Source organism: Nothobranchius furzeri, chromosome 3, assembly GCF_043380555.1.
Source record: "Nothobranchius furzeri strain GRZ-AD chromosome 3, NfurGRZ-RIMD1, whole genome shotgun sequence".
In the NCBI taxonomy this organism is placed as follows: Eukaryota; Metazoa; Chordata; class Actinopteri; order Cyprinodontiformes; family Nothobranchiidae; genus Nothobranchius; species Nothobranchius furzeri.
In genome coordinates, this window is record NC_091743.1 from 51,619,694 (window position 1) to 51,646,939 (window position 27,246).

Consider the following 27,246-nt stretch of genomic DNA (forward strand, 5'->3'; position numbering starts at 1 on the left):
GGTGTGCCCTGGAGGAGCTCTTTGGAGTGTCGGCTGGAGTGACTGAGCGAAGAAGAAAGGCACAAGTCTTTACAACAAACACAGAGTCAGTGGTACAACGCCAGACAACCACAAAACACTAGCTCAGTTTCAGTCAAATCAGTCATCTTCCAGTCTCCATGGAAACCAAAGATGGGATGATGGGGGAAGAAGGCGGGGCTAAAACACTGATTTACTTCAATCTGACCAGAACTGCTGCGATAAGCCCTACATTCATCAACTTAGAAATCAGATCACTGAATCACACATGATCTACCTCCAAAATTCTACGTTTACGAAAAATGAAATTCCAATTATATAAAAACTGTATTCCAAATGTACATAATCTCTTCCGTTTTCAAATAAATGTTTAAAAACCCCACTCAAGTTTTCCTTTTCGTCCTCTTATGAGACAATGGCGCTTTTACAACGTCCTTCCTAAAAAATGGTTTAGAGATGAGTGGATGGTTCTGGAATAATATTGCAACAGAACTAAATGAACAAATACAAATAAAATACATTTAAGTGGCTTAGTGGCATATGACATCTGAAATAAATCCAAGTCCATGTACAAAGGCTAAACAAGACAGATTCCAGTGCTTTGGGAAACAACAAACTCTAAAATAAAAACATGAAAAAACACAAATCCAAAACATAATAATAATAATCACCAAGAATTTTTTTATCAGTTGTGATCAAAAACTACAAATAAAAGTCAAATCCCAGGTTTGAACACCAACAGGTTCACCACCACCTGCTGCAGCTATCAATGTGACAGCTGGAGCCTGATTTATCTTCATGTGACACCAGACCTGAGCTTCACCTCTGCAAAATCTGGCTGCTTTAACTCAAATCACGAGGGAGGAGATGGAAACCATCAGCAGGCTGGTCTGGGAACAGCCGCGGGGCTGAACATAACCGAGAGCGCTACAGAGCACACACATGTGACACGTGTTGACGTCTACAAATACCAGTGTTCAAACGCTGTACTGTTACCATGAACATGACAACAAACACAGATCCTAACCCCTCCGTTTGTCCGTCATCCTGCTCACAAACCTGACAAAGAAGAGGAACATCCCATCATTTAACTAAAGCTGAAAAAATAACCTGCTAACTGCATTTAAAGAGCAAGAAAGGAAGTGAATAACCTCCAACATTAAAAATAATAATCATGAACGGAGAAGAAAAAAAGCAGCTGCATGAATCAAAAGGGCACATGCAGATTAGACTTATGGCTCTAAAACTGTTGGGATTAATATCTGGGATTCTGGATTATTCCTGCTTCTGTTACAGTACCTGAGAATTTCTGAGACTTCCGTTAGGTTTTCTGGACAAAGATTCAGCAGCATCTTTGAGATGACAACATCAATAAGGTGTTTTTTCTGTGCAGACGTTTGTGAAGCCGGGTAAGTCCGGGGCGAGGTCGGAGCGGATCTCCGTCAGCAGCTAATGCGTGAGGCTAAAGCAGAATGTGGAACAACACCGCAACGTGAGTCCTTAATGGAGAATTACACATGCAGGACCATGACGCTATTCTCATTTTATTAACCATCGTTCATTCTATCATTTATGGTTATTAAAAGGGGTTGTGTGCGTGTGTGCGTGTGTGTGTGCGGGGGACAGCTATGATGTGAGGTGATGCAATTGTGTGTCCTTGTATCTGCTGATGCTGTTAGCTGTTCCTTTATGATTAAGAGACCTGTTCATGTCCTGGCTCACAACTAATACACGCTCAGTCTGCTGGGTATTTAACCTAAAAGGCACATGTGTGTGTGTGTGTGTGCGTATGAGAGTGTGTCTTTAATGTGCGTCTACATTATGTCTCCATCATCTATGCTAAAGCTGGATCTGCGACTTGAGTCGACGGAGGCCTCAGGTGATACAGCAGACAGCAGAGGGTCTCTACCTATCGGGGACAAAGGCTCGTCCATCATCAGGAAGCCTAGCTCGCCCCTCTTCCCCTGGAGATCCAGTCCGCCGAGGTCACCCAGCCCCGACATGCCGTCGGAGAACCCAGGGATCCCGTCGCACAAGTCCATTGAGTGGGCAAAGTCAAAGGGCTGAGAGCTGCCCACAGCTGGGAACTGGATGGGCTGCTGGGGTGGGAGGTGCTGTGGGAGTGGTGGGAGCTGCTGCCTGGGAGGAGGCAGGGCTTGCCCATGAGGGTGAAGGTTGTTCTGGGGGAGGAAGTGGTGCTGCTGGGCCTGGGGGTGAACCTGGTTGTGGGCTAGGTGCTGGTGCTGGAGGTGTGCTTGCTGCTGGAGGTGAGAGAGGTTCTCCTCTTGACTGGTTTCTTGTTTTATGTAAGGAGGCATCATCTCAGCCAGATTCAGACCAGAGGGAGAGTTGCTGGGTATGCCATGCAGACGAGCCTGCATCTCCAGCTCCTGTTGGCACAGACCAACACCATCACCATCGTTATCCTCGCTGTGCTCCTGCACAAGCTGTTGAATGAGTAAGTGTGTTACCTGGATGCGTAGCAACAGCTGTTTGTTGGCCATCTCCATCCTTTTGAAGTTATTCTCCACTTCTCTGGACCTCTGAACGTCCTTCTGCATGCGCTTGATGTAATCTACAGATGCTCGCAAGATGGTGCCTTTGTTCCAGCGCACATCACTGCAAAGAGAAAAACACAGGCATGAGCATCCTGCAACAAAGCGCCTTCAGATTTACAGTAAAGTCAAAGTAGCTCACAGGTCATTGGTTTTGGGAATCATGGTGCCCAGCTCTTTGATTCGATCGTTAATGTTGAATCTTCTCCTCCGTTCAACTGTTGCAAAAAAAGGGACAAAGTATAAAAAAAGGAGAAAAAATCTGCAGCTAAAAGTTCAGTTTGCAGGTAAAATGCATTCTAGGGCTAAATTAATTATAAAGATCAGAAAAAAGGGTCAACATTTAGGTGCGCGCACACACACACACACACAGTCACAGGCAATTGCTCTTAAAGTGCTACGACAGCAGAAATGATCAAGTTAAATATCCACTCACTTGTACTGTCAGCTGAATCAGCTCTAAGCTATATAAAGCTGTTTTTGCAAGACAAACTGCAGTGTGTGTGTGTGTGTGTGTGTGTGTGTGTGTGTGTGTTTCCACAGATAATTTACTCTACAGCAGCGATAAAGTAAAAGCTTGTGGAAAAGGAAGTTGTAAAGTCTAAATGCAGAGACTTACTGAGATTGTGGTTGTCTTTTTTCTGTCTCTCCTTGGCCAATGCACGGGCTTCTGTGTCTTTGCAATGACAAAAAATGATTAACCAACGGCTGACAAAGTACCATGGCTCAAAAGCAAAATAAAACTGCCAAATAGCAGTTCGATTCTGCATCATTTATCCGATTTTTGGTTTAAAAAAATACAAAATACTCCGATCTTTCGAGTCCGCACCTGACAGTTCTCGCTTGATGGTCAAGTTTGCAGGACAGGAGTTACTCGTCATGGCTATAGCTGGCCCCTTCATCCCAGGACCTGTGTACACGTCCAGGTGACTGCTTGAAAGTGGGAGCTGGGGAGGAAGAACACATGAAGCAATGCAGTTAAAAATTAAAGTTAAGGAAAGTCCTCTAAACGAACAAGTACCTTCGTTTGTTTTATACAATTTGTTTTATAGACAGTTTTATGCACCTTGTTAAGTCTTTTTATGAAGTCAGCATTCCTGTTTATTGCACCGTAAAGAGCACATAGCTGGAGATAATGCAAAAACATCACACCTGAAGACAGTTTGTCAAGCTCACAGCAATGATTGACAATCACACAATCTGCCTTATCAGTCTTTATGACCCGCCTCCCTCCAGCTACTGAAATAACGCTGGTAGTGCGCTCCAAACTCCAACGCTGTGCACTTTAGACGTTGTAAAACAACTGTAATTTAGGTTTCTATGGACTCCAAAAACAATTTGATTTCCCCTTAATTGGGTAGGTCAATGACTGTGATGGGCGTTTAACGTGTGTCGAGCAGCCGTGTCACACTCCCTGAATCAAGGGCAAACACGGCTAATGAGGCCTGAAAGATAAAGAGCCCAGCGGAGAAGATAAGTTCATGTGGAAGCTACTGTGAGATAAAACACAGATCTCTATTAATGCCAAAGATGACGTGTTGGGAGTGGATCCTCAGTCATCAGGAACAGGTCCAACTGAACGGAAAAGGACTTCTTTTTCAGGTCATGAAGATTTTTTGCTTCTCACCTGAGGAGCTTTCTCCAGGACTGAGAAATCTTCAACAATAAGACGCCAAGAATGCTAAACAAGTCCAGCTGGCTTTGATAAAATGCTAGGGTTACATCCAGCAGGACTACGCAATTCTCCAACAGAACATACAAAAGCAACTGGACTCAATTGGGAAAATGATAAGCAAAATGGTTAAATCAAGAAATTAAGCCCAATAATCTTTTCTTTTTTTTAACAAAACTCCTGGAACACACCTGGCTTCAATCTCATCCGTACACAACTGTCAGGTTTTTATTCTGCTTTCAGCCCCCGAGGTGCTGAAAGTGATGCTGCATCCTAGGTGTCTAAAATATTTTCAATATTTGTTTTCAGAGATCAACTTTGATGCTGTTGAAGGTTAAAGCCCCGTGTGACATCATAGATGGTAAAACTCCAGGCCCCCCGCCTCCTTCATGCTCCAGCACTGACCAAGTCCAGTAGGAGTTCATTCAAGTAATCAGTAAGTTATTCTGACTAGTACTTAGTGTTTCGTCCTCATGCAGACATGCACACACAGTCTGAAGTACTCCCATGTGCCTGGTGTCCCCGACTCTTACTAAACTTTGAGATTCCAAGAATTCCATGGAATTTGCTGCTTTAATCGCCGTCAGGATTAGCAGGTGAGTTTCATTCACTGTTCTGACAGTAAAGGGGAGTAAAGGGAGCGAAGCTGGAAATTTCCAGCAGCACGGTTAACGTTGCGATCGGCACATCAAGTCTCTGTCTGTATCGCGTAAGGAACTAACTTTTACAACACTGTTGACCCTTGGATTGATTAGTGCAGGGTGCCCAATCTAATCAAGCACAAAGACAAACGTTAAAGGATTGAACCAATCAAGCACACAGAGCTGAGAGTAAAGCACCAAGGAAAGGTCACATCTACCACAGACATGCAGCAGTGGAAGCTGGATGTTGAGTTAAACACACAATCTCAATAAAAGTGCAGAAACGTCCCGCTGCAGGCCATAGCAACAAATGTGTTAGAAAATGAAACCCACCAACCATCTCCTCTGCTGTGGTTCCTCTTTTAATCAGAGACCGAGGGTGGAACTAAAGAGCTGCTGCAGCAGCTGTCATAACTGGTTCAAACCACTAACGGCCTGGGAAAATAGACGTGTAGACACCTACCCCAATTACAAATCAAAAGTCTGCTTACCAGCTGAATCTGTTCTCCTTCAATAACTTCCACAATGGCATACGTCTTATTCATCTCCTTCATCCTATCCTCCAAGCCTCACAAGACCAGTGGAGGACTTTAACTTCCTTCTGCTCAGCTCTCTGGCACGGCTGCCCCAGCACTGGGGGAATGACCTCAGCAACACCGCTCCAGTCTGTCTTCTACCTCCACTCTCCACCAAACAGGAGTGAACTTTCCCCTTACTGGACTTTCAGCCTGTTTTCCCCCTTCAAAAAATGTTCCTCGTCCTAACCCCCCACCCCTCTCTCTCTCTCTCTCTTTCCCTCCTCCCTTGCTTTTTTCCCCCCACCTCCCGCTCTCCAAATATCTTGTAAACAAGTTGAACTCTAACTAGTGGCAGCTTAATTGTTAATTTTCTGAGTGCGTTCCCTCAGACACAAAGCACAGCACAGTTCTTCTCTTCAGTTTCTAACTCTGTCCAACAAGGTTCAGGGTTGGAATTTTTACAGTTTAAGTCAATTAAACACGCTGCTTTGTGCATTTTGATGTCATTCGTCCATGCGTTTCAGTAGATGGCCAGATGAAGACATAACTAATCGCTTATAGAATCAGAAAGTGGATGAAACAAGATTCAACGGATGGTTTAAAACATGACCTCGCTGATTTAACAGAACTAGTGAATGACTTAAGTAGTTAGCAGTTTAGTTTGAGAAAGACAAAAGAACATATGTGAATTAAAACACCCTTTATCATTGAGAGAAATGTTATAATGGCTGATTTAGACTGAGTGCCTAAATTATTAATTTCATCTAACAAAAGCATGATGCATGTCATTTTTGCTTATGCATAACAAAATTTATCCAACTTATATTTTTATGTAACTTTTGAAATGAATATTATAAATAAAGATGCAGATGCATTACCATAATTACTTAATTAAGGATATATTATGACTCACAATTTGAAGGTATAACAGTTATAGTTGACATAAAACATGTTTATGAAGTTCTTTGCACAAAATCCCGCTCACATGAAACAATATCAGAATTTTTGTTCTCGACATTTTCAGTCATTTCCAAAATGAGCCATTTCAGGGCTCGGTCATTTTAACAAAACAAGCTGGAGCTGGCCACGCTCACCCTGCTCAGGCAGCTATAAGCTGAGAAGCTCCGGGAGGGGCTCGGAGTAGAGCTGCTGCTCCTCCAGCTTGGCAAGGTGAGAGGTGGTTCCATGCACATTTTCCCAATTTTGACATCACAAAATGGGACTTATGAAATGACTCATAGGTACACTAATCCTTCACCAAACATCGACAGAAAAGAGACGGACTTTTTTTCCCACATTCGGAGTGTTTATAGAGATAGCAGAGAACTAGTTTTGCTTAATAGGCTCCCTTTAAATTGGACCTTTAGCTAGTTAACGAGCTAAAGTACTAGATAGTGACAATGCAGCTGCTTGACACAAAAACAGTTTGTTCCCATTTCTTTTGATGATTCTTCAAAGACAATTCAGGAAAATGCAGCTTTAAGACATAAAACAGTATTTTATCACCAACAGATTCCCAAATAACTGTGACTGAAAGCTGTTCTGCTGAAGGCTCCTGCAGCTCTCAGGTCTTGTTTCAGGTTTTCTCTTGGACGAATTAAACTATTGATCAAAAACACTTTAAAGGATTTCAAAGAAAGAGTTCAAGGAAAGTAAAAATAAAGTGAGGGCATTTAAAACTTGAACAGGCTAATAACTTGAAACTTTAAAACCAGCTAAAATACAGACACAATTCCTCATGGGTAGGGGCGGGCAGTCCCTTTCACGAGGATACCTGTTTTTTTTTCTTGCTTGGTTAAAACATATATCATGATGTGCTAATTAGATTATGTCAACACATCCTTATGCTCGCGTGGGTCAAGTGGTACAGACTTATTAAAGTTCTGACGGCAAACATGGCTGGAACCGGAAGTAGGGAAAGTTTCATGGTAGTTCAGTGGTAATTTGGCCAGTGTAGGCCCCCGTACATGCTACCTGGTCACCCGGGTGGGCTCAGCCCGTCTCGCCACAGAAACAGAACAGAGAGGCATGTGAAGCAGCAGCTAGCGGTGGTAAGGCACACCTGCAAACTCTGGAAATTCAGCTTCATTAACACAAACGTGACCTGCCCCTGATAGCCTACCGCTTCTACTTTAGACGCGAGGCGCTTTTATTTTGCTGCATCAAATTTTCTATTTGACGACCCGGAAAAGCTTCGTCCACTTGTGGTAAAGCGCTGCAAACGGAGGTGGGTTGGGGGTGGCAGATTTACCAAATCAAGTCTGCCCATCAAACTTTATTGAACTCTGGACACAAACAGTGTCCACCACTTGCTTTCTCCTGCTCGTCCCTGTGACGTCATCTCTTCCTTTAGTAATTCTTAAACATTGACTACAAAACACAGTAACACCTAATTTTGCCCATGAATAATCATGAATTGAGTTTTCAATAAAAAGATGAGTAAAACCAGTTAAAGATCTTGCAAAAGCACTCAGTGCTCTGCAGAACCACTTTTGTTATATTTGTGAGAGATAAAGTTACAATTTCAATTCTGGCTGCTGTTTAAATATCCTTTCACTTTATTATATCACACTTTTAGGGGTTAGTAAACATGGTTAGAATTGATATTTGGAATTCAGAAAAATGAAGAGAAAAAGTAGAATTTGGTAAAAAAAAAAAAAACTGATTTGATAGAGCCCTATTGCATTTTCTTTTATTTTGTTATATCAACAGATTTATCGTTCTCATCAAAATGCTCAGAAATATTGTGATACATTTTTGGCCATATTGTCCACCCACATATGCACCAGAAATGCCCTCTTCTTCTTCTGATTTCACGAGCTGCGGTGTGCACGAGCGGTATAAGCATACCCTTAAATCATGTCTGTGGTGGGTTGGTTCTACTTACTGTGTTTGGCATCTCTACAGGATCCATGTACGCATGTATATCGTCATAACTGGACTGCATACTTATAATGTTATCAATGACTTCATCCATCTGAAACACAAAACAAATCTTTTCTAAACAAAAGAACTTCATAAGTCAGTTCAATTCACATTTAATGATCTCATTTTTACAACGTTCAAGTATAAAAATGCTGACACACACAAATTTGATTAAAATCCCAGACACCTGGTGGCATTTAGAGGCTTAAAACACTGGATTCTCACTTACAGGACTGACTTGCTGGACTATTTTCCCGTATTGAGACGGGGAGAAGAGAAGTTGCTCATTGAATGCAGAGAGTTGGTCAAAGTCTTCTAGGTTCAAAGGCCTCTGCATTCTGCTGTTTCTGTCACTTGTTAAGCTGTAATTACTGCTGGAAGGTCATTATGGAGCATTTAAAATCCACTAATTGTCACTTTCAGTTACTGCCAGTTAGTCACTGCTTTCTTCCACACACATTAACACGGCTTCACTCTCAGATGCTGCCACGCAGCCTGCCAAAGAACAATTAAACCATTACGACGCTTTAATAAAATGTGGAGATCACCTCACTTTCTGGGTAATTTTCAACCCTCATAAACCCACACATAGGAACAGTTTAGTTACACATTTTGGTGTTATTTGTCAAGCCTAGCTCTTGTAAATGGAGCTTTACAACAAGCCCAAAGGCTTAATGTTTATGGGTTTATGTCCGTGCCACGGTTTGTGCACGCTTTGTGCGCACCCACCTCCTTCTCGTGGCTGGAGTCAATGTTGAGCATGGCCATGGGGCTGTTGGGGGCGCTGTTGCCAGACATGAGCTGCTCTTTCCGTAAGAGTGGGGAGTGGAGGGGCTGGGGAGCAGGTGCTGATCCCCCTGCAGGTACCATGTTTGTGGGAGGAGATGGGGGTACGACTCCTGCTACTGCGTGGACCGTCTAAAGGACAATGAAAGAGTTATTCAATAACAATGTTCTTCAGTACCATAAGAATCTTGACCAAGCCATTATACAGCAGAGAAATGAGCATACCTGTTTGGTGGCATAGGTGGTGGAGAGATATTCCTTCACTTGCTGCCTCCTTGACTGACGTATGTGATAGTCTGTTGGATTCTCAAGGTGGGTTTGCACCTGTTTGATGTAAATACAATTTAGACATGTCAGCATTTATCTTTTGATTATTCCAAACCACAAATGGCACGAGAAAAAGACAAGAATTTACTAGTAATTAAACATATTTCACTATGTGAAACGTCCAATTCAGATAAGCAGCTTCCTCAAACATAAGCCAGAAATATTTGATGGTACCATTTCAGGTAACTCTCATACCCCGTGTTGCCAAATGTTTTTGACCGAAAGTAGCTGAAGTTCCCCCCAAAAGTCGCTAGATGTCACCAGATGACGTCACATGCTAATTTGCATACAGCGCAATGACGTCATCTGGTTTTTGTGAAGACGTCGCCACGTTTGCGTCATGACCACACCGGTCTTGTAGAGTAAATCAAATGAAACCCACGTGATTTGATTAAAAAAAACTATTTAATTTTTTTTTTAATATTTTATTAAAATAAAAACCCCATAGAATACAAAACAGCAGCCTTTAAAACATCAAGGAAAGATGGCACAAACTATGGAAGGAATATTTCTATTTTGTCTTAAGAGAATGGAACTCATAAACACAAAAAATATTAAATTGATAGGAATGCATGTATGACTGAATTAAAATGAATTTTCTCTTGTAGTTTTCAAGTGCCTTGAGATGTATTCTTCTGTTGTGATTCAGTGCTATATATTGACCTAAAAGATAATATATATATATTTAGTTTTTTTTTTTGTTTTGTTGTTTTTAGTACTTTTGTGTAAAAAGAAGCAGGCCGTATTTAGTATTCAGAAACGTTACATGCAAACTGCCAATGACCTGAGGTGTTTGTCTTACAGTATTATTCTGTTTTTTATAAAAGTTTTAAATGTGCTATGTTATTGAACTCATCATAGAGTTCCAATGTTCCTTGAATGCACCACAAGTGGTGCGAGAAGCCATGTGTGAGTGCGACGCTGCCTGCCAGTGCCAGCCGAGCTCAGCTGCCGAAATGCGGCAGGATGGCGGAAGGAGTGGTTGCCCTTTATGTAAATCCGGTGGCTATCTCAAATAATGGACTTGTGAAAACCCATAAAAGGTTTGATTGGTCAATGGGGGTAGCGTGATCATGCTGCACGCACATGCGCAGATCATTTTCTTTCTGATCCTCTGGAAGGAAGGACGGTCCTGTCGCTTCAGATGCATCGCTAATCTGCAGGTAAAGTTGGCTACAAAGTTGTAGTCAAAGTAGCTGAGGAGGGTCAGAAATGTTGCCAGATTTGTCTCTAGGCGCTTTTCTAAAAAAAAGTCATTAAGGGGGTCTGAAAAGTCGTTAGAAATGGTGACAAAGTCGCCAAGTTGGCAACATTGCTCATACCACATCTGTTACCAAAGATCTTCGCACTCTGGAGCAGAGCTACATAAAAATGAGTGACTGTTCTCAGGCTCTGTCCACACGTAGCCGGGGATCTGCCAAAACGTAGATATTTTTCTACGTTTTGGCCTGCCATCCACACGAAAACGGAGTTTTTTCACACGAAAACGGATCTTTTTAAAAACTCCGGCCAAAGTGAAGATCTGCGTTTTCTCAGTTTTGGGTGTCTGCGTGTGGACGGACAAAACCGGAGTTTTAAGGTCCGCAACGTCACTTTCCGCGACAAAAAATGCTGACATCACGTGTGCGACCTGTGTTTACACTAGCTGACAGCATGGATGCCCTCAGAGCCCCGCTCGCTTTATCAATCGTCCAAGCGCTTTTTGCTTGTTTGTTTTTGCAAGTGGAATTACTGCTCCTTGCGGAAGACCACAGACGAAGGACGAGGTTAAGAACGGGGGAAGTACTGCCGCCTACAGGTCTGGCATGTCCTTAACAACGTATTTATCAGGGTACGTGTGGACAGAGCTTCTTTTTAAAACGCGGTGGTGTGGATGCAAGTTTTTGGAGGGGCGGATATTCGTTTTTAAAAAACCCCGGCTACGTGTGGACTAGGTCTCAGTCTAGTTCAAGTTAACCCTACTAGATTTAAATTGTTGAAACTGGAATTCTTTATTTTCTTTTAAAAGTTTAGCTTTTCACCCAAGGAGCTTTGTCAAGGCTTAGGGTTAGCAAGTCTGGGCCTAATAGAAAGGAAATTCTCAGTCAGATACTTTATTTGGTACACCTGATCAATTGCTTGTTACAAACAGTTATATTCCAAACAAATGGCACAAACTCAGTTATATACACATTTTTACCTGGTGATAAAAAGCGCTGAAGTTCAAATTGATCACAAGAAAGGAGAATGAGGTGATTTTAAACTTAACATGTTCATTTCTCTGGGATTTTCACCCAAATTCATACCTAGGTTTAAAGGATACACTAGGCTTTTTTTTTTTTTTTTTTGCTCTTAGCAACCCCTAGTGTGCGTTTAGTAGAGCCAAAAGCAAAACCTATCTCCTTGCTGTGCGTTTGTCTTTTTAACACCTTAATCTAACAGCTGAAATATCTCCCTAGCCTTCATTAGTGCCTACAGGTGCGGTTCATCACTAAAACAAACAAATCAGCTGTGTTCATGATCTAAAACATACAGGAAGCATGCTGGAAGCAGCACCAGGAATGTCAGCTCCATTTTTTTATTCTAACAGACCAGACTGGCACTCTGAAGTTGCAAATGCAGTTTTCTGGTCACAGAGGGGGGTAGGGGGTCTGAGTGACATTTCATTAACCCTGTAAAGGATCATTTTAGCACATACCATCTCAAGAAAATTATTTACAATATGAAAAATGTGCAATGTATGGCTTTAAAGAAAATGACCAGCACGTGTGTGGATAGAAAAATGTCTTGTTGATGTCAGGGCAGATTGGGCGGAGTTGTTCTAGGTCAGGCATGTCCAAATTGTGCGACAGGGGCCATTGGTGGCCCTTGGAGTGACGTTACGTGGCCCCCATTTGCAATTCCAGATGAGAGATGTTATGTGGCCCCCATTTGCAATTCCAGATGAGAGAATTTTGTGTTTCCAGAAGGTGTTTGATGTACACTGAAGCTGTTAACATTTTTATGTTCAGCTTTTTACTGATTTAAGGCCTATTTTTGAGTCATACAAGTAAAAAAATATATAATAACATGGGTTGTTGTGGCCAGTGCAGACTTTTCACTTGAGTTAGGAATAGTTTGGACACCTTTGACCTAGAAGATTTTAGGTTCTAAATGCATCTGTAGCCTTAACAACCATCGCATTGGTTCCAACCAAGGTCTGCACAACACCTACTTTGAAACACATCAAATCAATCAATCAAAGATACTTTATTAATCCCAGAGGGAAATTAGAGTTTCAGTACACACAATTCAGAGATCAGACATACATGGGCAAGACACATGACAAGAATTGGTGACTGTGGTCATTCGCAACCCTGAGTCACGCTACCTTAACAGAGATAAGAGGGTTATATGAGGGTTGGTTCAGGGGGAGGGGAAAAAAGGCACTTCAGAGTTACCCTCCCACCAGGAGGGAAGCTTTGCTCTGCAAAAAAAACACTTCAAACATATATGCAACATACTTCAGACAACACAACATAAGTGTCCACTAGGTGGGGTGGTGGGTTGGGACTATCCCCACTTCAGTTCCTGCAGCCACGATAAGCAGCGCATGTCACCTCAGTGTGGATAGGGGAAGGAGCATTGAGGGTTGGAGGGTTGCAGTGACCCTGGAACAATTATGCGGCATTCCCGCAGTACCGCCCAGGCTGGGAAAGGAGGCAGAGTTGAGTTGCCATAGCGATGGTACATTCCACATATCTTCTGAGAGGGGAGTTTCTGTTGGAGCCTTGCAGGCTCAAGGGCAACAGATTCCGATTAGAAATTGTTTTGGGGCCACACAGAGGTAATTTACTCTCTGTCTTAGTTCCTTGGTCCTCAACCTCTCAAAATCCCAATAATGAACATTAAACTATCCCAATCAGTGCTGATTCTTCCACTCTATCTTCGATGGCATCCATCTTTTGTGCCAGTAATGAATCTTGGCCAAAGTTCCAAGCTTACGATTCATCTTGACAATTATTTGAGTCTGTGAAATCACAGCGCGGTGCAAACCATCTCTGAGCTCCGGGATCAGGCCAATATTCCTCGACAGCTCGTTAATTTTCCGGTAAGCCAGGTAGCCTCCAATGCCAATGAGCAGGAAACCTGACACCAACACCATGAATATCCACACGTCTTCAGAGTCCTCCACAGACAGCTGAGATAAACAAATCAAGTTCCACTGTTTCCGGTAGTCCATGATGTGTCCAACTGGGTCTGTCCCGGAGGGGCATCCGGGAGCCCCTTCTCCAGTTCTCATCGTTGAAAAAATTTTATCAATCGCATTGAGTGACCAACTGACGAGATCCATTTTAGTGATTTCAGTTTCCAGTTTCCAGAAAAAATGCAGAAGCAGCCGTGCACCCAGCACACAGAGACAGACAAAGGCCTGGAGGATAAGATATGAAGAGGAGGAAAAAAGTGTATGCACCCTCCGAGAGCATGTTGGGCCTTGAAGCTGATGGACAACGACAGCAGAGGACCACACCAAGCATCAATCATGTCAATTACAAACAGGAAACTGAGGCTACAATTCAGATCTTTACTGGATGTGTCTTCTGCGTCTGGCTTGAGGTTTCTAATCAAATTTGGTCTTAAAAATTGAAAACATTGTTTGACTTTAGAATCCAATATACTGTATCGTCTCCCCTGTCCTGTGAGATATGGGGTCTGTAGTTCTCCGTTTTTATTCTTTTCAACCGTCTTTTCCTAGAAATTAAAACATGTTTCTTTCCCATTTGCGATTTTTAGTCTCTTTGAATCAATATCTGAAAGTGGAGGACGTTGTTCCTCTGTTGGGGGTTTATGGATGAGTATCCATTCCTGATGGCTGAACATTTCTGTAACTAAATAATGAACAAGATTGCAATTTTTTTCTAATGCAGCTGATCATTCTGGCTGGTGCAAGCACATAAGGAACATGCAATTTGGGTTTTCCCACAGCCTTAACATGCTTATCATAATTTATTCAGTTTTAAATGAAAAGGTTTGATAAATGATCAAAGCCTATTAGCTCAGTACGGTTTACCACTGGTATTTAAACTCCTGAACTCTGAGTTCAGACCCCGTGTGATGGAGTAAAGATCTAGTTGCAACAATTCAGTAATGTCTACAAGGGTAAAGCCGCCTTAAATCCTCAAGTGTGGCTACATGGAGCAATGGGTTGGCCTCATTCCTTCACATCAAAGACCAAAGCTCCATAAGGACAGCCCCCCCACCCCCCCACCCCATCTACCCCATCCAATTTAATATCCAGGATTATATCAAATGAACCAGAAATGCTTTTAGTAAATAGTTTTGTCTTCTATCTACTGAAGGCATACATATCATTTACATCCTATATCAAAGCCAATAGCATAGTTATATTTTACATCACAAAAGAGTTTTCCCCTTGAACCGCACTCCACCTCTCCCAAAGTATTTCCTGGAATTCAGCTCAGCCGTTATTGTGTAATTTTGTTGAAAAACAGACAACAACCGCCGATGATTGCATTCCTGTCTCTCAGCTCGCACCTTGCCCGAGGAGCAGTTTTTGACACTGATAAGGGACACATTAAGAATATTTTTTTGTTCTCACAAACTGGAACATCAATGTAGTGTTGACCACTCAAACCATGCAAGATCTAAGAGGTACACAGCAACAGGAGAAACACAGATTTCATAAATGGCATCCACTCACCCAAACAGGGATTCATGCACTTAGGAGCAGAGTGTCACTATGGTAAGTTACCTCGTGCAATAACAGGAGCATGCACATAGGAGAGATCCTACACTAAACTAGATCCTCACACATCTAAATGAATATTGCACAATTCCAAATGCACTCAAACACAGATAAGGGCCAACTCAGGCATCTCTGGAATCAGGCAAAATGTCATTTCAGCTTTATCTGTCCCTGTCTGATAGCTCTGTCTCCTCTATCGCAAAACATGTCAAATGTCTCTTATCACCTCCTTGCTGTCTTGTTGCTCTCCTGCATCTTTTGCTCTTTTCCTTTTTTAAACCTGATCCTGATGTCTTTTTTCCCCTCAGCGTGGAGCTGCATCAGAGGCCACAGACAGCCTCCGATGCACCTTCCTGTCTCTGCAGCTGGTTTTGCTGAAACCCTCTGAGACAAAGTCTTTCTTTTCTGAAGCTAATGGCATCAGTAAGATTTGCAGAATGGTCTCTCTTTGTGGTGCAAGTGTATGAACACTGGATATGAGTCAGAGGGATTTCACAACTCACTTCTTTTCATTTGCACAGACATGTACGACGGGGACGTCAAAGTCTCAAATTTCACAGAACTCTTGATCATTTGAGTAGAAAAACAGGCAGATAAGAAAAAAAATACACTGACCTTCAGAACCTCCACAGGGACCTGCATGCTCTGGTAATGCTGCGGGGCGCTGATGGCAGGTGTGGGTTCAGGTGGCGCCGCCATGCGATGCTGCATGTACTGCAACTGCAATGCCGCATTCTGCTCCTGATGCTGCCGCTCACGCTGTTCCTCCTGCTGCAGCTGGTCTCGCATCAGCTGGGACAAAGAACATCATAGGAATGTTTGATGACACAAAAACATATGAATTACCTGGTGATGATGATCAAGGACAATATTAAAACAGGCATGATGTGTGTATGTGTATGTGTGTGTGGGTGTGTGTGTGTGTGTGTGTGGGGGGGGGGGGGGGGGGTTTAACCTGCATTCGCAGCCCAATGCGTGACGCCATTGCTGGGGGGCGGGGGGGCAGGGGAGGGCGAGCCGAAGTTAATGCACCACAGTCCAGCCCGAAAGGTTGAGGAATCTGTGGAGATAAAAAGTGAAAATTGTAAATCTGACTGCAGGTGGAAGAACAAAAACAGCAACATTTACTATTGCAGATCAGTTCTTTCATTAACTATGTTGTTAATGGGGTGGGAACAAACCTTTCCTTGTTCTGTTAAAAGGAAAGCAACCATTTAAATGTTTGACTGTTAATGAGAGCGTTAGTGTTAGGAAAACAAGTCCTAATGTGTTCTTTTCAGTGAGTTTAACAAACAAAATCTATCCAACAGCCCCATCTCCTTCAACTGGCCTTGCCTTTCACCAGGCCACACTTCATTTATGTCTAAAGATTAAAATATATAGAACTAAACAGTGTCCATTAGTTTCTAATTGAAATGCTGCAATTTTTTTGTTCACATATGATTTTAAAACTTACATTTCCTTTCTAAACACTTGTGATTATAGAAGCCAATGCGCCCCGCTGTGGCTAACTGAGAAGCCACTACTCAACAAACCATTTTTACTATAACAATTTCTTTTTTTGTGCAATTTTAAACACACAGATTCAGTCTGAATGCTCTCTGCAGATTGGACTCAAGGTTATAAATAAATAAACGACATTGACAAAATAATCGGATGTTTGAAATAAGTTAATACCTCACACTTTGTTATGAAAATTCATTTAAAACTGAAATAATGTTACGTTTTTTATTGTTGTGAACGTTAAAGGGTTCAATTAAAGTTGCTGCAGTTTATAAATTCTGTCTTTTATTTCACAGTAAATTATTGCACCTAGGCTGATGAAAAAAATTTAATTAGTACAACAAAAAGTTCTTTGGCAGAAGAAGTCATCAGCTCCTAGAAGACCCGTATCAAATTATTGAAGTGATCTGACACTATAGGAAAATATTCCATTTACCTTCACGTAACAGTCGTTATCATGTTTTAAATGTCATCCACTAAAAACATTGTTCTTTTTCTTAAAAGATGCAATAATTACAGAGTTTGGTTTTCTTTTCTTTGAATAATAAAATGTGCACATATGTTCATGGACTAAAAAGAAGTAACTACCAAGTAAACATCTTTGCGTCTCACAGACTAACCACCAAGCCGAGGTGAAGAGAGGAGGACTTCCTCTGTAATGTCAGAGAGGTCATGCGGGAGTCACGTTATTTTGTTGTCCTGAGTTGATCATGTGAGCAGAAGGGGAATGGAAACACCCATCATCCCTTCAGCAACATCTCCTTTTTCTTTCTTTTCACGCTCAGACGCTGTCCCGGGACAGACGGTTCCCCTTCTGCAATGACTTGTGCTCTTCCCTGCATGACTAAGCCGGTCTGGATTCAGAGGTGTGGTGGAACCGGGTCGAGGTGTCTGTTGTGATTTGTGGTCGGATGACAGAGCTTCAGTAAGACTCTGATTCGTCCACGCTGTCTGTATTCGCTCGTAAGGAGGAAAAGACAAGAGGAAGAGAGAAAAGCTCATTGTGCACGAGGTACAATAAGAAGAGCAGCTCCTATTGAGAGGGACTGAAGCCGCCTGTTGTCCGAAGTGTACATTTCAGCGCCTGAAGGGGCAAACACTGCCCGCTTTGTGCCCATGTAGATGGCCTACATAAAAATCATACACCCATGCAGAGATGCACATAGATACACAACACAAACTTGAACCAGAGTGTAGAATCCCTTTTTCTTTTTTCTTTTTGCATTTTGCAGCTGAACTGCATTAAAATAAAGTGATCGTCCTCTTCAGAAATAGTGAAAACGGTTTAAAAGACAATCTACATTTATTCATGATGAAATTATGAAAATTTGTTACCAAGCTAATCCTAAACAAAATCAGATTATAATTCTTTGAGTATGCTTTAAATCTGCAGACTGCCTCCAAATGTACTTTCCACATAGAAGATTGAAACATGCAGCATCAAATGTTTGCTGGGTGTGGTGTCTCCCCTGTAAGAAAACAGTAAACAGCAGCAGAAGCTGCTGCTCCAAACATGGCAGCCCTTTCATGTTTGGCTAAAATTAAGACAGCACAAAATTTGATTCTGCTAGCTTTCATGTACATTTAAACTATTACAGAAGAATTCAGTTCATCTTAGAGTTTCTTGGAAATACCAGCGAGGACAACGATCTGAAGTCTTAATGTTTTCAGACAGCTGATTACCTAATTAGGCACAAAAACAACCAATTCTGCAGCTAAACTAACCTCTAAGATCTGGTGTTAAAAATCATGGAGCTCGTGGAGCTGGGGGCCTGCAGAGACACGAACCCCTTCTAGCTCAAAGATCACGTCCCACTGCTCCTCAAGTCTTGTGGTCAGTGCATGAGGGTTACTGTCATGTTTCTAATGTTGTTGATAGCAACAGAAAGCAAAAACATTTCATTGTGATACTTCCCCAACATGCAATGTTGCACAATATATTCTTCCACTTCTTGTTCTGAACTGACACACTAATTGCTGATTTTGCCAATAATTAGAAATGAACACATTTTGGTGTGGCAGAGAGAGAGAATGGGGAGGAGGTATGGATAAGAAAATATGTCAAGTCATTCTCATTCCATTTATTTTACATCACAAGATCTAAATTATAATTTTGAAAAAATATGTCAAACTATATGTGAAGACACCTGAGTTTTATGGGATTTCTAAATGCTGCTAAAATCCTATAAAGGTGAGAATTTTAAAGCCAGCTTGCTTTTTTTATAATTATTGACCCTTTGCCCCTACGTCACCTGAAGACATATATATCGTTATCTCACGTTTCAGAATATATCGAGATATAGATTTTAGACCGTATCGCCCATTCCAACGCTGTGGGGTCACAAAACTCTTAAGTTCACATGCCAAGACTTTAAAATAGTCAGATGATTTTGAATGCATGAGCGACCACACATGTGGTGATTAAAAAAGTCACAGATATAGCAGGTGCTCATCATATAATGTGGGGTGTGCAGCAACTTGACAGAAACTACATGAACCGCTTTCACCCACAGACATTTGCAGCTCAGACGGGACATCTCGCGAGATAAAACGTGACTTCATCATAAACAAACATAGCATGCTGCGTGCTCCTCTGACTTTGCATTCTGATTGACTAAACATCACATTCAACAGGCAGCACACTAGTTTTCCCCCTGACTATCAGACCAAGACAATCCAACACGTTTCAAACCCAAATTTATGATCGGAGCGATTGTGCACTTACAAGCAGACCAGAGCAGTCGCAACACACCACACATAATAAGATTTTCTTTAACCCTCCCACTGTCCTAATGGGTGTGACCCCGCGAGGAAAGTTGACCATTGAGCAGGATTGGTTTATCCCTTGAGGTCCAAGTGGAAGGGGGGAGGAGTGAGCACCACCCCACATATGTCAGACACAAGGCCATTTTTATGTGGCCCGCGAGATAAATATCAAAAATATATTAAAACTGGCCCGCTGGACGATTTTACAGCAAAGACTTCAACTCCCATGATGCTTTGCAGCGTCAGCGCGGAGCCGACGCGCCCCCTCCTTTGTGTTTTTTCCAGCGTCAGCTGCCGGTGTCTGCAACTCTGCTGTCTCGGACAAACTAAACACTCCTCTCACTGAGCGCCGAGTTCACTCAGCTATTTTCTGACGTTGAAGCCCAGAAACGGAGATTCTAGCCGCTCAGTAATGTGTTCACGACTGAAAGAGAACGTTTTCCAACTAACGTCCAGACAGAGCTGATATAACTCCAGCGAGCAGCGACACGCTCAAACCAGCACGACTCTGTGGTTGCTGTCGTTGTGTTTCCTCCCCGACACACAACAACGTGGTCAAGCTGCTCAGACATGTTCATCAGCACAAACCTATGTGAGCACCTGTTGTCATCTAATGTTGTCATTATTATGATGAAGATGAACAAAACAGGAGTCTCCTCCTCAGCTCAGCTCAACCCCATGATGCAGGTATCTGGCTGGAACAGGTGAGCATCACAGTAAACCAGTGGAGCAAACTGAGCTTTAAATATGTTGGTTTTATGCTCTTTTTCTGCTCCAAAACATGAAAGTTAACAGGTGAGATGTTGCATTTTCATTTAAGATAAAATGATATTTTTATTTTGTTGTTGGCCCGTGAGAAAAGATTTAACCTATAGTAAACAGGAAGTGGAAAGGCTGCAGATAGATGAATAGAATAGAAAATCACTTTATTGTTCCTCAGAGGGGAAAGCTAGACGTCACAGCAGCGATGACACGTATTACAGGAGAAAAAAAGGAGAATAAAAAATAAGAAAAATGAATGAACAAGAAAACATAAATCCTGAATAGATTTTTAAAATGCTGATTATACCACAAGGAATGAATACCACTGATGCCTTTTATTTAAAACTGACTTGCTCGTGTGTCATTTGGTTATTCCACATTCAGAGTTAATGCAGAAATGTTTGTTTCCTAATTTAAAGGTTCAAAATTGCATAAATGTTGATAAAGAAAATGTGCAAATTTGCCGTCACTTTTTCAAAAAATATTAAGTTTGGCCCTCAACTCCTTCCCAGAGTTTCATTTCGGCCCCGTGTGAGTTTGAGTTTGACACCCCTGCACTACATGATTCAACCAGTGGTTGGTGTCAATAGCATTTGGCATTATTGGATATTTTTGGGGGGGGGGGGGGGGGGGGGGGGGTCAGAAGCTGAAGAGTTCAGAAACCACTACTATACTATTTATGCTTCAACGACTTGGCCATTGAACCATACCTGGCACTAACCGATATATCGTGTGCTTCTTTAATTTAAAACCTTGTTTTACCAATTGCAGCAACACACCGTTTTTAAAATTAAATTCGTGTATGAGGTAGAGCTTTCAGTGTTTACATTTGACATCACTTTCCAATCGAGTAGCTGTAAAACAGCATTCAGTTTCCTTCTATGACTAAGCCAAGATGCATAGTCTATCTGATGTATTACATTACACATCCATAGACTGGACAGAACTTCCTGATATCATTGGGTGACACACTGTCACCAAACAGCTTGATCCCCATACATGGGCCTTCATCCACTGAGGACATTAGTGACGTAGTAGGAGCACACAGCGGCCATTGTGCATCCAGAGCTGTAATGTCACTGCCCCTTCACTTCAAACACTGTCAGCCAGTATTAGGATGAAGAGCGGAGGAAGCCCAGGTCAGAGGCCAGGTCTGGATTGAGTCACCACCACACACGCATACACACAAAGCACCCAATCCAGATGAGGGACATTTCAAATATGCTGGACGATGACAGCCATTCTTCCCTCTGTGCAGAACATACATGTTTATAGACAAACACAACACACACACACACACACACACACACACAAGGCGAGGAAGTGTGAGGCCAGGGCACCTGTGCTCACAGGCGTGGTGTTAATTTGTGGACAGTGTATTTTTAGATGTGACTGTGCAATGCCAAGGGAGGCCTCTTTGACAGCCAGCACTTAGATGTGGTATATACACATTCAGTGTCCTCTCCCAGAAATGTATGCAGTTCGAGTTAGCACAGTGTACAGCCAAAGCTGCACAGAAACATTGAACAGCCATATTTGAAGTGATGAGCATGTTAAAAGCACTTGATGCATGAGTGTAGGAAAATACCTAAAAGGTCAGAGGAATCCCTAAACAACACTTGGAAACAGAAAGTGGGTTAATGCTGTAAAAGCAGCCTGGCTAGAAGAGCAAACACATTCCAATTAAAGGCCAATGACGTTCCTTAAAGATGTGGATCACTGAAAAAACATTTTTAATGATTATTTCTGATAATAAACGGTTACTTTGAGTTTTTATTTATTTTTTTATTAAAGTTTATTTTCATTTATTCACCATTAAAAACAAAACACAAAACAGGTTTACGAAAACAAAAAATGAAAAAGGAACAGAAAGAAGCAAAACTCATGTTAGCTGTTCCCCTTAACCAAAATAAATACAAATGACAACAAAGTAACGGAATGAAATGACTGTTTTCCACCTAAAAGTCATTTCCCCTCCTCTCCCCTGACACAGAACTAACCAACTTCTTTTCTTATATTAACCCTCTGGGGTCCAGAGTGTAATTTGCCGTTGTTGACTAATTTAGAGTTTTCCTTTGTATTTCCAAAATAAAACCATAACCACTGCCTTATGTGGTATCAATCTTTTCAGCACAACCTGGACTTTATGAATTTATAATTATTTTTTTATATTTGGACATAAACGGGTTGCAGATTAGACCTTAAATCACTCAAAAACATAAAATCCGAATTGGAAAAAAGTTGTTTATTTTACTGTGAAACCAACAAACATTTATGACGAATGATTTTTTATAATTTAGAATGGTAATCTAGACTGTACATTTATAAAAAATATGAATAAATATAGCAAATAACTAATTAAAAAAATTATTAGCCTTCTGGGGTCCAGGGTGTAAATCACTGTTTTTGACTCATTTTGGTTTTTCTTTTGTATTTTCTAATATAAACAATAAATATTGCCTTATGGGGTATCATTTTTTTCAGGACAACCTGGACTATCAGAATTTATACTTATTTTATTAATTTGGCAATAATGTGCATGCATTTTGGAGTGGGGAGTGGCTCTGTCTCACGCCGCGGAAATCGAGATCTGACAGCTGCGCGGCGCTGCCCACTCCTCTTGTTGGATCTCCGAGGAGCTGGATCTCTGCCTTCATCCTCCACCTAATCATGACCCTACTCTTCTATAAGGAAGGATGGATCTGCCACATCGTCATCAACATCCTCGCTATTTGCCTCAGACTCCGGCTGTGAGTCTCCGTCCACTTCCTCTGCTTCCAGTTAAAAAAACAGCTGAACTGCCTGGTGGACATTTATCCTCCTCATCATCCTTTATTGTAAGCCTACGGGGTATCTGCAGGTTTAAGGGAGCCAAATTTAAGACGTTTTAAGACCTTTTTTAAGGCCACTTTGACCAAATTTAAGCTATTTTAAAAATTAAATTTAAGCTGTAATTTCCAGCTATTGCCTGGAACCGGTGCTAACCACGTCGCAAACGTGGGATTAACCATCCAGTTACCATTAAGCTTACACTTCCCCATGGCGCACGCTCCCACTAGCTTAACCAGCTAATGTGCTCATTTAAAATTGCCCCCTTTCACAACCAACTGAATGTGTACGGTTCCACTTATGCCAATATCATACACAAAAAATGCTGAACACCAACTAGAAATTCACGAAAATGATATAGAAATAAAATAATCTTGTTTATCGGGTCTTTGGTAATTTAAGACCTTTGGAAACTGTATTTAAGGATTATTTGTCATTTTTAAGGATTTTTAGGACCTTCAATTTGGAAAAGCTAATTTAAGACTTTTTAAGACTTTTTAAGGACCCGCGGATACCCTGGCCTAATAAAAGCCTACTAAACTGCAGCGACAATATATCTGTCCGGATCGCTCCAAAATATGAAGTTTACATCAATATCTGTCCAATTGTTTTTTGTTACTCCATTCGCGACACTCCTTTCCCCGCGAAGCGGCTCCTTTTTGCTCACATCTCGTTACTCGTGTGGCCTTCCTCTCTCTCTCAGCTACATAATGATACGTTTTATCACTTGAATATGTGAGACTTCCACCAACTGCAAAAGGATCTCATGTTTTTGTGTTTTTTTTTAATGTTCACAAGCACATTCCCTCTCACGGATTACTAAACAGATTTATCAGACTGTCTAAAAATGGATCGTTTTTTAGTTTAGTATAACTCCGCTTTTACGTTGCCTATTAACAAAATTTAAAAAATGGGGTGTAGTTTATAATCTCCTTTTTAAAACTGAATTAAAACCTAAACTCAGGGAGGCAGAGTCTTGCTGCTACAGCGTCCCAAATCAGACCTGTTCAAAAGATGCAGCTACGCGTCCATGGACCCCAGAGGGTTAATGAAAGGAGAAAACAAATAATGCAAAATAAAACACACAAAAAATAATAGCTAAAAGAAACAAAGCAGAACATACGGTGTGCATTTTCCCTTTAATTCTCTCTACTTCATAAATAAATTTATCTCACAGTATCATAGAATCTAAGCATTTCATTTTTAATATGTTTATTAAAGGTATATATTGTTTTGGCATTCTTGATTTCGGTACTTAATTTATTCCATATTTTTACTCCATATATTGATACCGTATATGTACAGTCTATGATTGATACACAACATTCCTTTTATATTTATCCCATGTTTTGGTATCGTGTATATTTTGTTGCCTTTCAAAACATAACTACTCTTTCTTTCCATAAATCTTATGATTAAATTTGTTGGAAGGTGCTTTTTGTCGACTTTATACATAAATTTCATACAGGCTGAACATATAAATAGTTTCCTACAACTATCTCCTGCATTTGCTTCTGACAGAAAACAGACGGTGAAATGCTAGGATCTGGAAAGCCTGACAGATCTACATCACACTGTCACTTGACATTCATGGACTCACCCATCTTGACTCACCACTGGGAAGGTTGTTGTTTTACTGTCCAGGAAATAAAAGAGAACGACTAAACTAGAAGAAGCTAAACGTTAGCATTAGCAACTCCAACACATGGCAGAACTCCTTCAGGCTTGTGTTGTTTGTGGAGATAAAACATCAAAGTTGCAAAGCAGAGTCAGTAGTAGAGTCATGTTGCTGATAGCCAATCAGAGGCAAGATGTCCAAATATCAGGAAATAAGAGTCCAAAACCTGCCGTCTGAAGCTACTTTCTCCTTTGGCTTACATGTACTTCCAGAAAGAGCTCCCCCCCCACCTCCCAACCCCCCTAATAGAGACTCCTGCAAATGTATTGATTAAACAAGTCAACCAAATTATTAAAGACGCGTGTGCCACAAAACCTTTTTTAAATAAGATCATGTTGGAGGTATAGCCCGTGGTCCAGTCCTGAACACTGTAATCCCATGAGTGTGGGATGGGAAAGATTCTCATTCACTGCAACTGAAAAATTTTAGTTCAACATCTGTAAGACTGTAGAATCAGCAGGTTATAAACTTCCAGACCGGATCAAAAGAGAGTTGAGTGGTTTCATGAGTTGAACACTTACAATCAAACTTTGGTGACTTTAAAAAATGCACTAAATCAACTTTATAAAGGTAAAGCCCTGCCTCCCTTTCATTAACCCAAACAGGATGAAATTTGGTCACGGTTGTAGATTTGATGCGTTTCTAGAGGAAAATAGAGGAAAATATGTAAATGAGATCAGAAGGGATTCAGCTGCTTTCAAATATGTTAAAATATCAGCGTATAAAAACTTTAAAGAAAACAGATCTGAAAGCCTACCAGTGGCTAAACACAGGTTCTTTGTTATTACTGAAGTTAAAATTGGAACTATACAACAAAGGCAGTGTCGTGCCCATCCAAATAAATATTTGATTATATTTAATTCAACTATAGCTTTAAAAGGAAAAACTGTACCTTCCTTCTGCACACCCCTAAACACCCCGTGGAGGTATTATTCTTACGAAATATAGCCTTTTATTCAATTGTACCATATTCAACCTTCATCCAACATCAGTGACAATGCATTCACTTTCTGCCTTAAGTCCCTTGGCTGTCAATGACTAAAATAACCCTGCTCTCTGTTCTCCTTTTCAGGAACACCCTGTTCCGCTCGGCCACCCTGTGTGTGTGTGTGTGTGTGTGTGTGTGTGTGTGTGTGTGTGTGCGTGCGTGCGTGCGTGCGTGCGTGCGTGCGTGCGTGTGTTTAAAGTTTTACGTGCATGCACATGTGCATGTTGTTGAGGGTAGGTGGGCATACATAAATGTTTATGACTACAATATTCCTAAATGGCCGCCATCACACAGACTCCAGGGGACTTTTAAAGCTGAAAGTATTTCCTGTTTTGCATTTTGAAACTTCCCATTAGCACACGGTCTCTGTGATATACATGCTTACAGTCACAGCTTGTGTATGCAGATATAAATGTACAAATTTCCTCAGGAATTTGATTCTCAATCCCAGCAGGAAGTTTGTGGCATCTGCAAACACAAGAAAACGTAATTGTGCACAGACATGAACTTATTACCTGTTGTAGGGGAAAAGCAACTTCACAAAGACATAGGCTCAATGATTAGGGTGCTCCCTTCATGCCTGGCTGCTGCAGAGCTGAAGGTCAGGTAAAAAAAATGGCAAAGGAGAGATGAAGGCGGAGAAGAAGAAACAAAGACACACAAAAATGAGGATAAAAAGGTTGGTTATCAAAATATAAAAGTAACGGAAAGCCAATTAGAATGAACACCAAGACAAAAATAAGACTTTGTTATTGAAAAAGCAGAAGAGGAGATGGCGACGTGTTACTAAAGAAGGGGAGGCTGCAGGTGGGCACTCGTCACTTTGAATAACTTAGAAGTGAAGAATTTCCACAGCGAAACCAAAGGAAGCGACAGAGCATGCTAACGAGCCAGCAAGTGAGACGAGATGCTGCAGCAGCGAGCGCGTGTCTCCATATAGAGAGACTTTAGTAGAGCTCATTTTGACAAGAACATTTTATTTGGTTTAAGTCTTAGTCTTTTGACTAAAACTCTTTTTAATTTTAGTCACAATTTAGTCGTCCAATTTGATTTTGTCTTCTCTTGATCGACCTAAAATATTTTTTCTGACGCAATAGTTTAACGTCTGTAAAGGAAATGTTATCTACACCTACTAGAAACTGTAAAGCAATGTGAAAAAGTCTAATTTCACACTTTGAATCAATAAAACTATGTTTATAATTGTTTTAATAGCAATAGTTATTGTAAAATACTAAAATGCACACTGACTGTTTGAAATTGTGCCTCTTATATTAATAAAGTAGATAAATCGGTATAATGTGCAGTTATATTTGACATGACAGCAAATTACATCACACCATCAAAACATTAAGAGGAGGAGTTAAACTAAAGGTAAGATTAGTTTTCAGGTGTATTTATTAAGAGTTTTTCATGAGTGAATGGACCAAGGTGAACTGCCTGAACCTTTTCCTGGGCCGCCTGAATGTTTTGCCCTCACAAAAACACAGCTAGAGCACCAAACACTGATAAAATTAGCCGTTGCAACACCACGAAAAGATCATTTGATAAAACAA

General features: G+C 41.2%; 1 protein-coding gene across 4 annotated transcripts in view; it reads right to left on the reverse strand.

Annotated features, from left to right (window-relative positions):
- Positions 1-1,541: 1,541 nt before the first annotated feature.
- Positions 1,542-27,246, reverse strand: part of tfeb (transcription factor EB) — a 49,537-nt gene continuing 23,832 nt past the window's right edge. For 2 of the 4 annotated variants that reach the window (XM_070549309.1, XM_015959563.3), the window contains exons 2-11: positions 16,123-16,227; positions 15,783-15,959; positions 9,341-9,439; positions 9,059-9,247; positions 8,292-8,381; positions 3,403-3,520; positions 3,193-3,249; positions 2,716-2,791; positions 2,490-2,637; positions 1,542-2,408 (exon numbers count right to left, since the gene is read on the reverse strand). In XM_070549309.1, the coding sequence (XP_070405410.1) occupies positions 1,833-2,408; positions 2,490-2,637; positions 2,716-2,791; positions 3,193-3,249; positions 3,403-3,520; positions 8,292-8,381; positions 9,059-9,247; positions 9,341-9,439; positions 15,783-15,959; positions 16,123-16,152 (1,560 nt within the window). In that variant the 5' untranslated portion in view covers positions 16,153-16,227 and the 3' untranslated portion in view covers positions 1,542-1,832. Of the gene's footprint in view, positions 2,409-2,489; positions 2,638-2,715; positions 2,792-3,192; positions 3,250-3,402; positions 3,521-8,291; positions 8,382-9,058; positions 9,248-9,340; positions 9,440-15,782; positions 15,960-16,122; positions 16,549-27,246 lie in introns of those variants that run through there. The other 2 variants (XM_015959564.3, XM_070549308.1) reach the window with 2 other exon arrangements.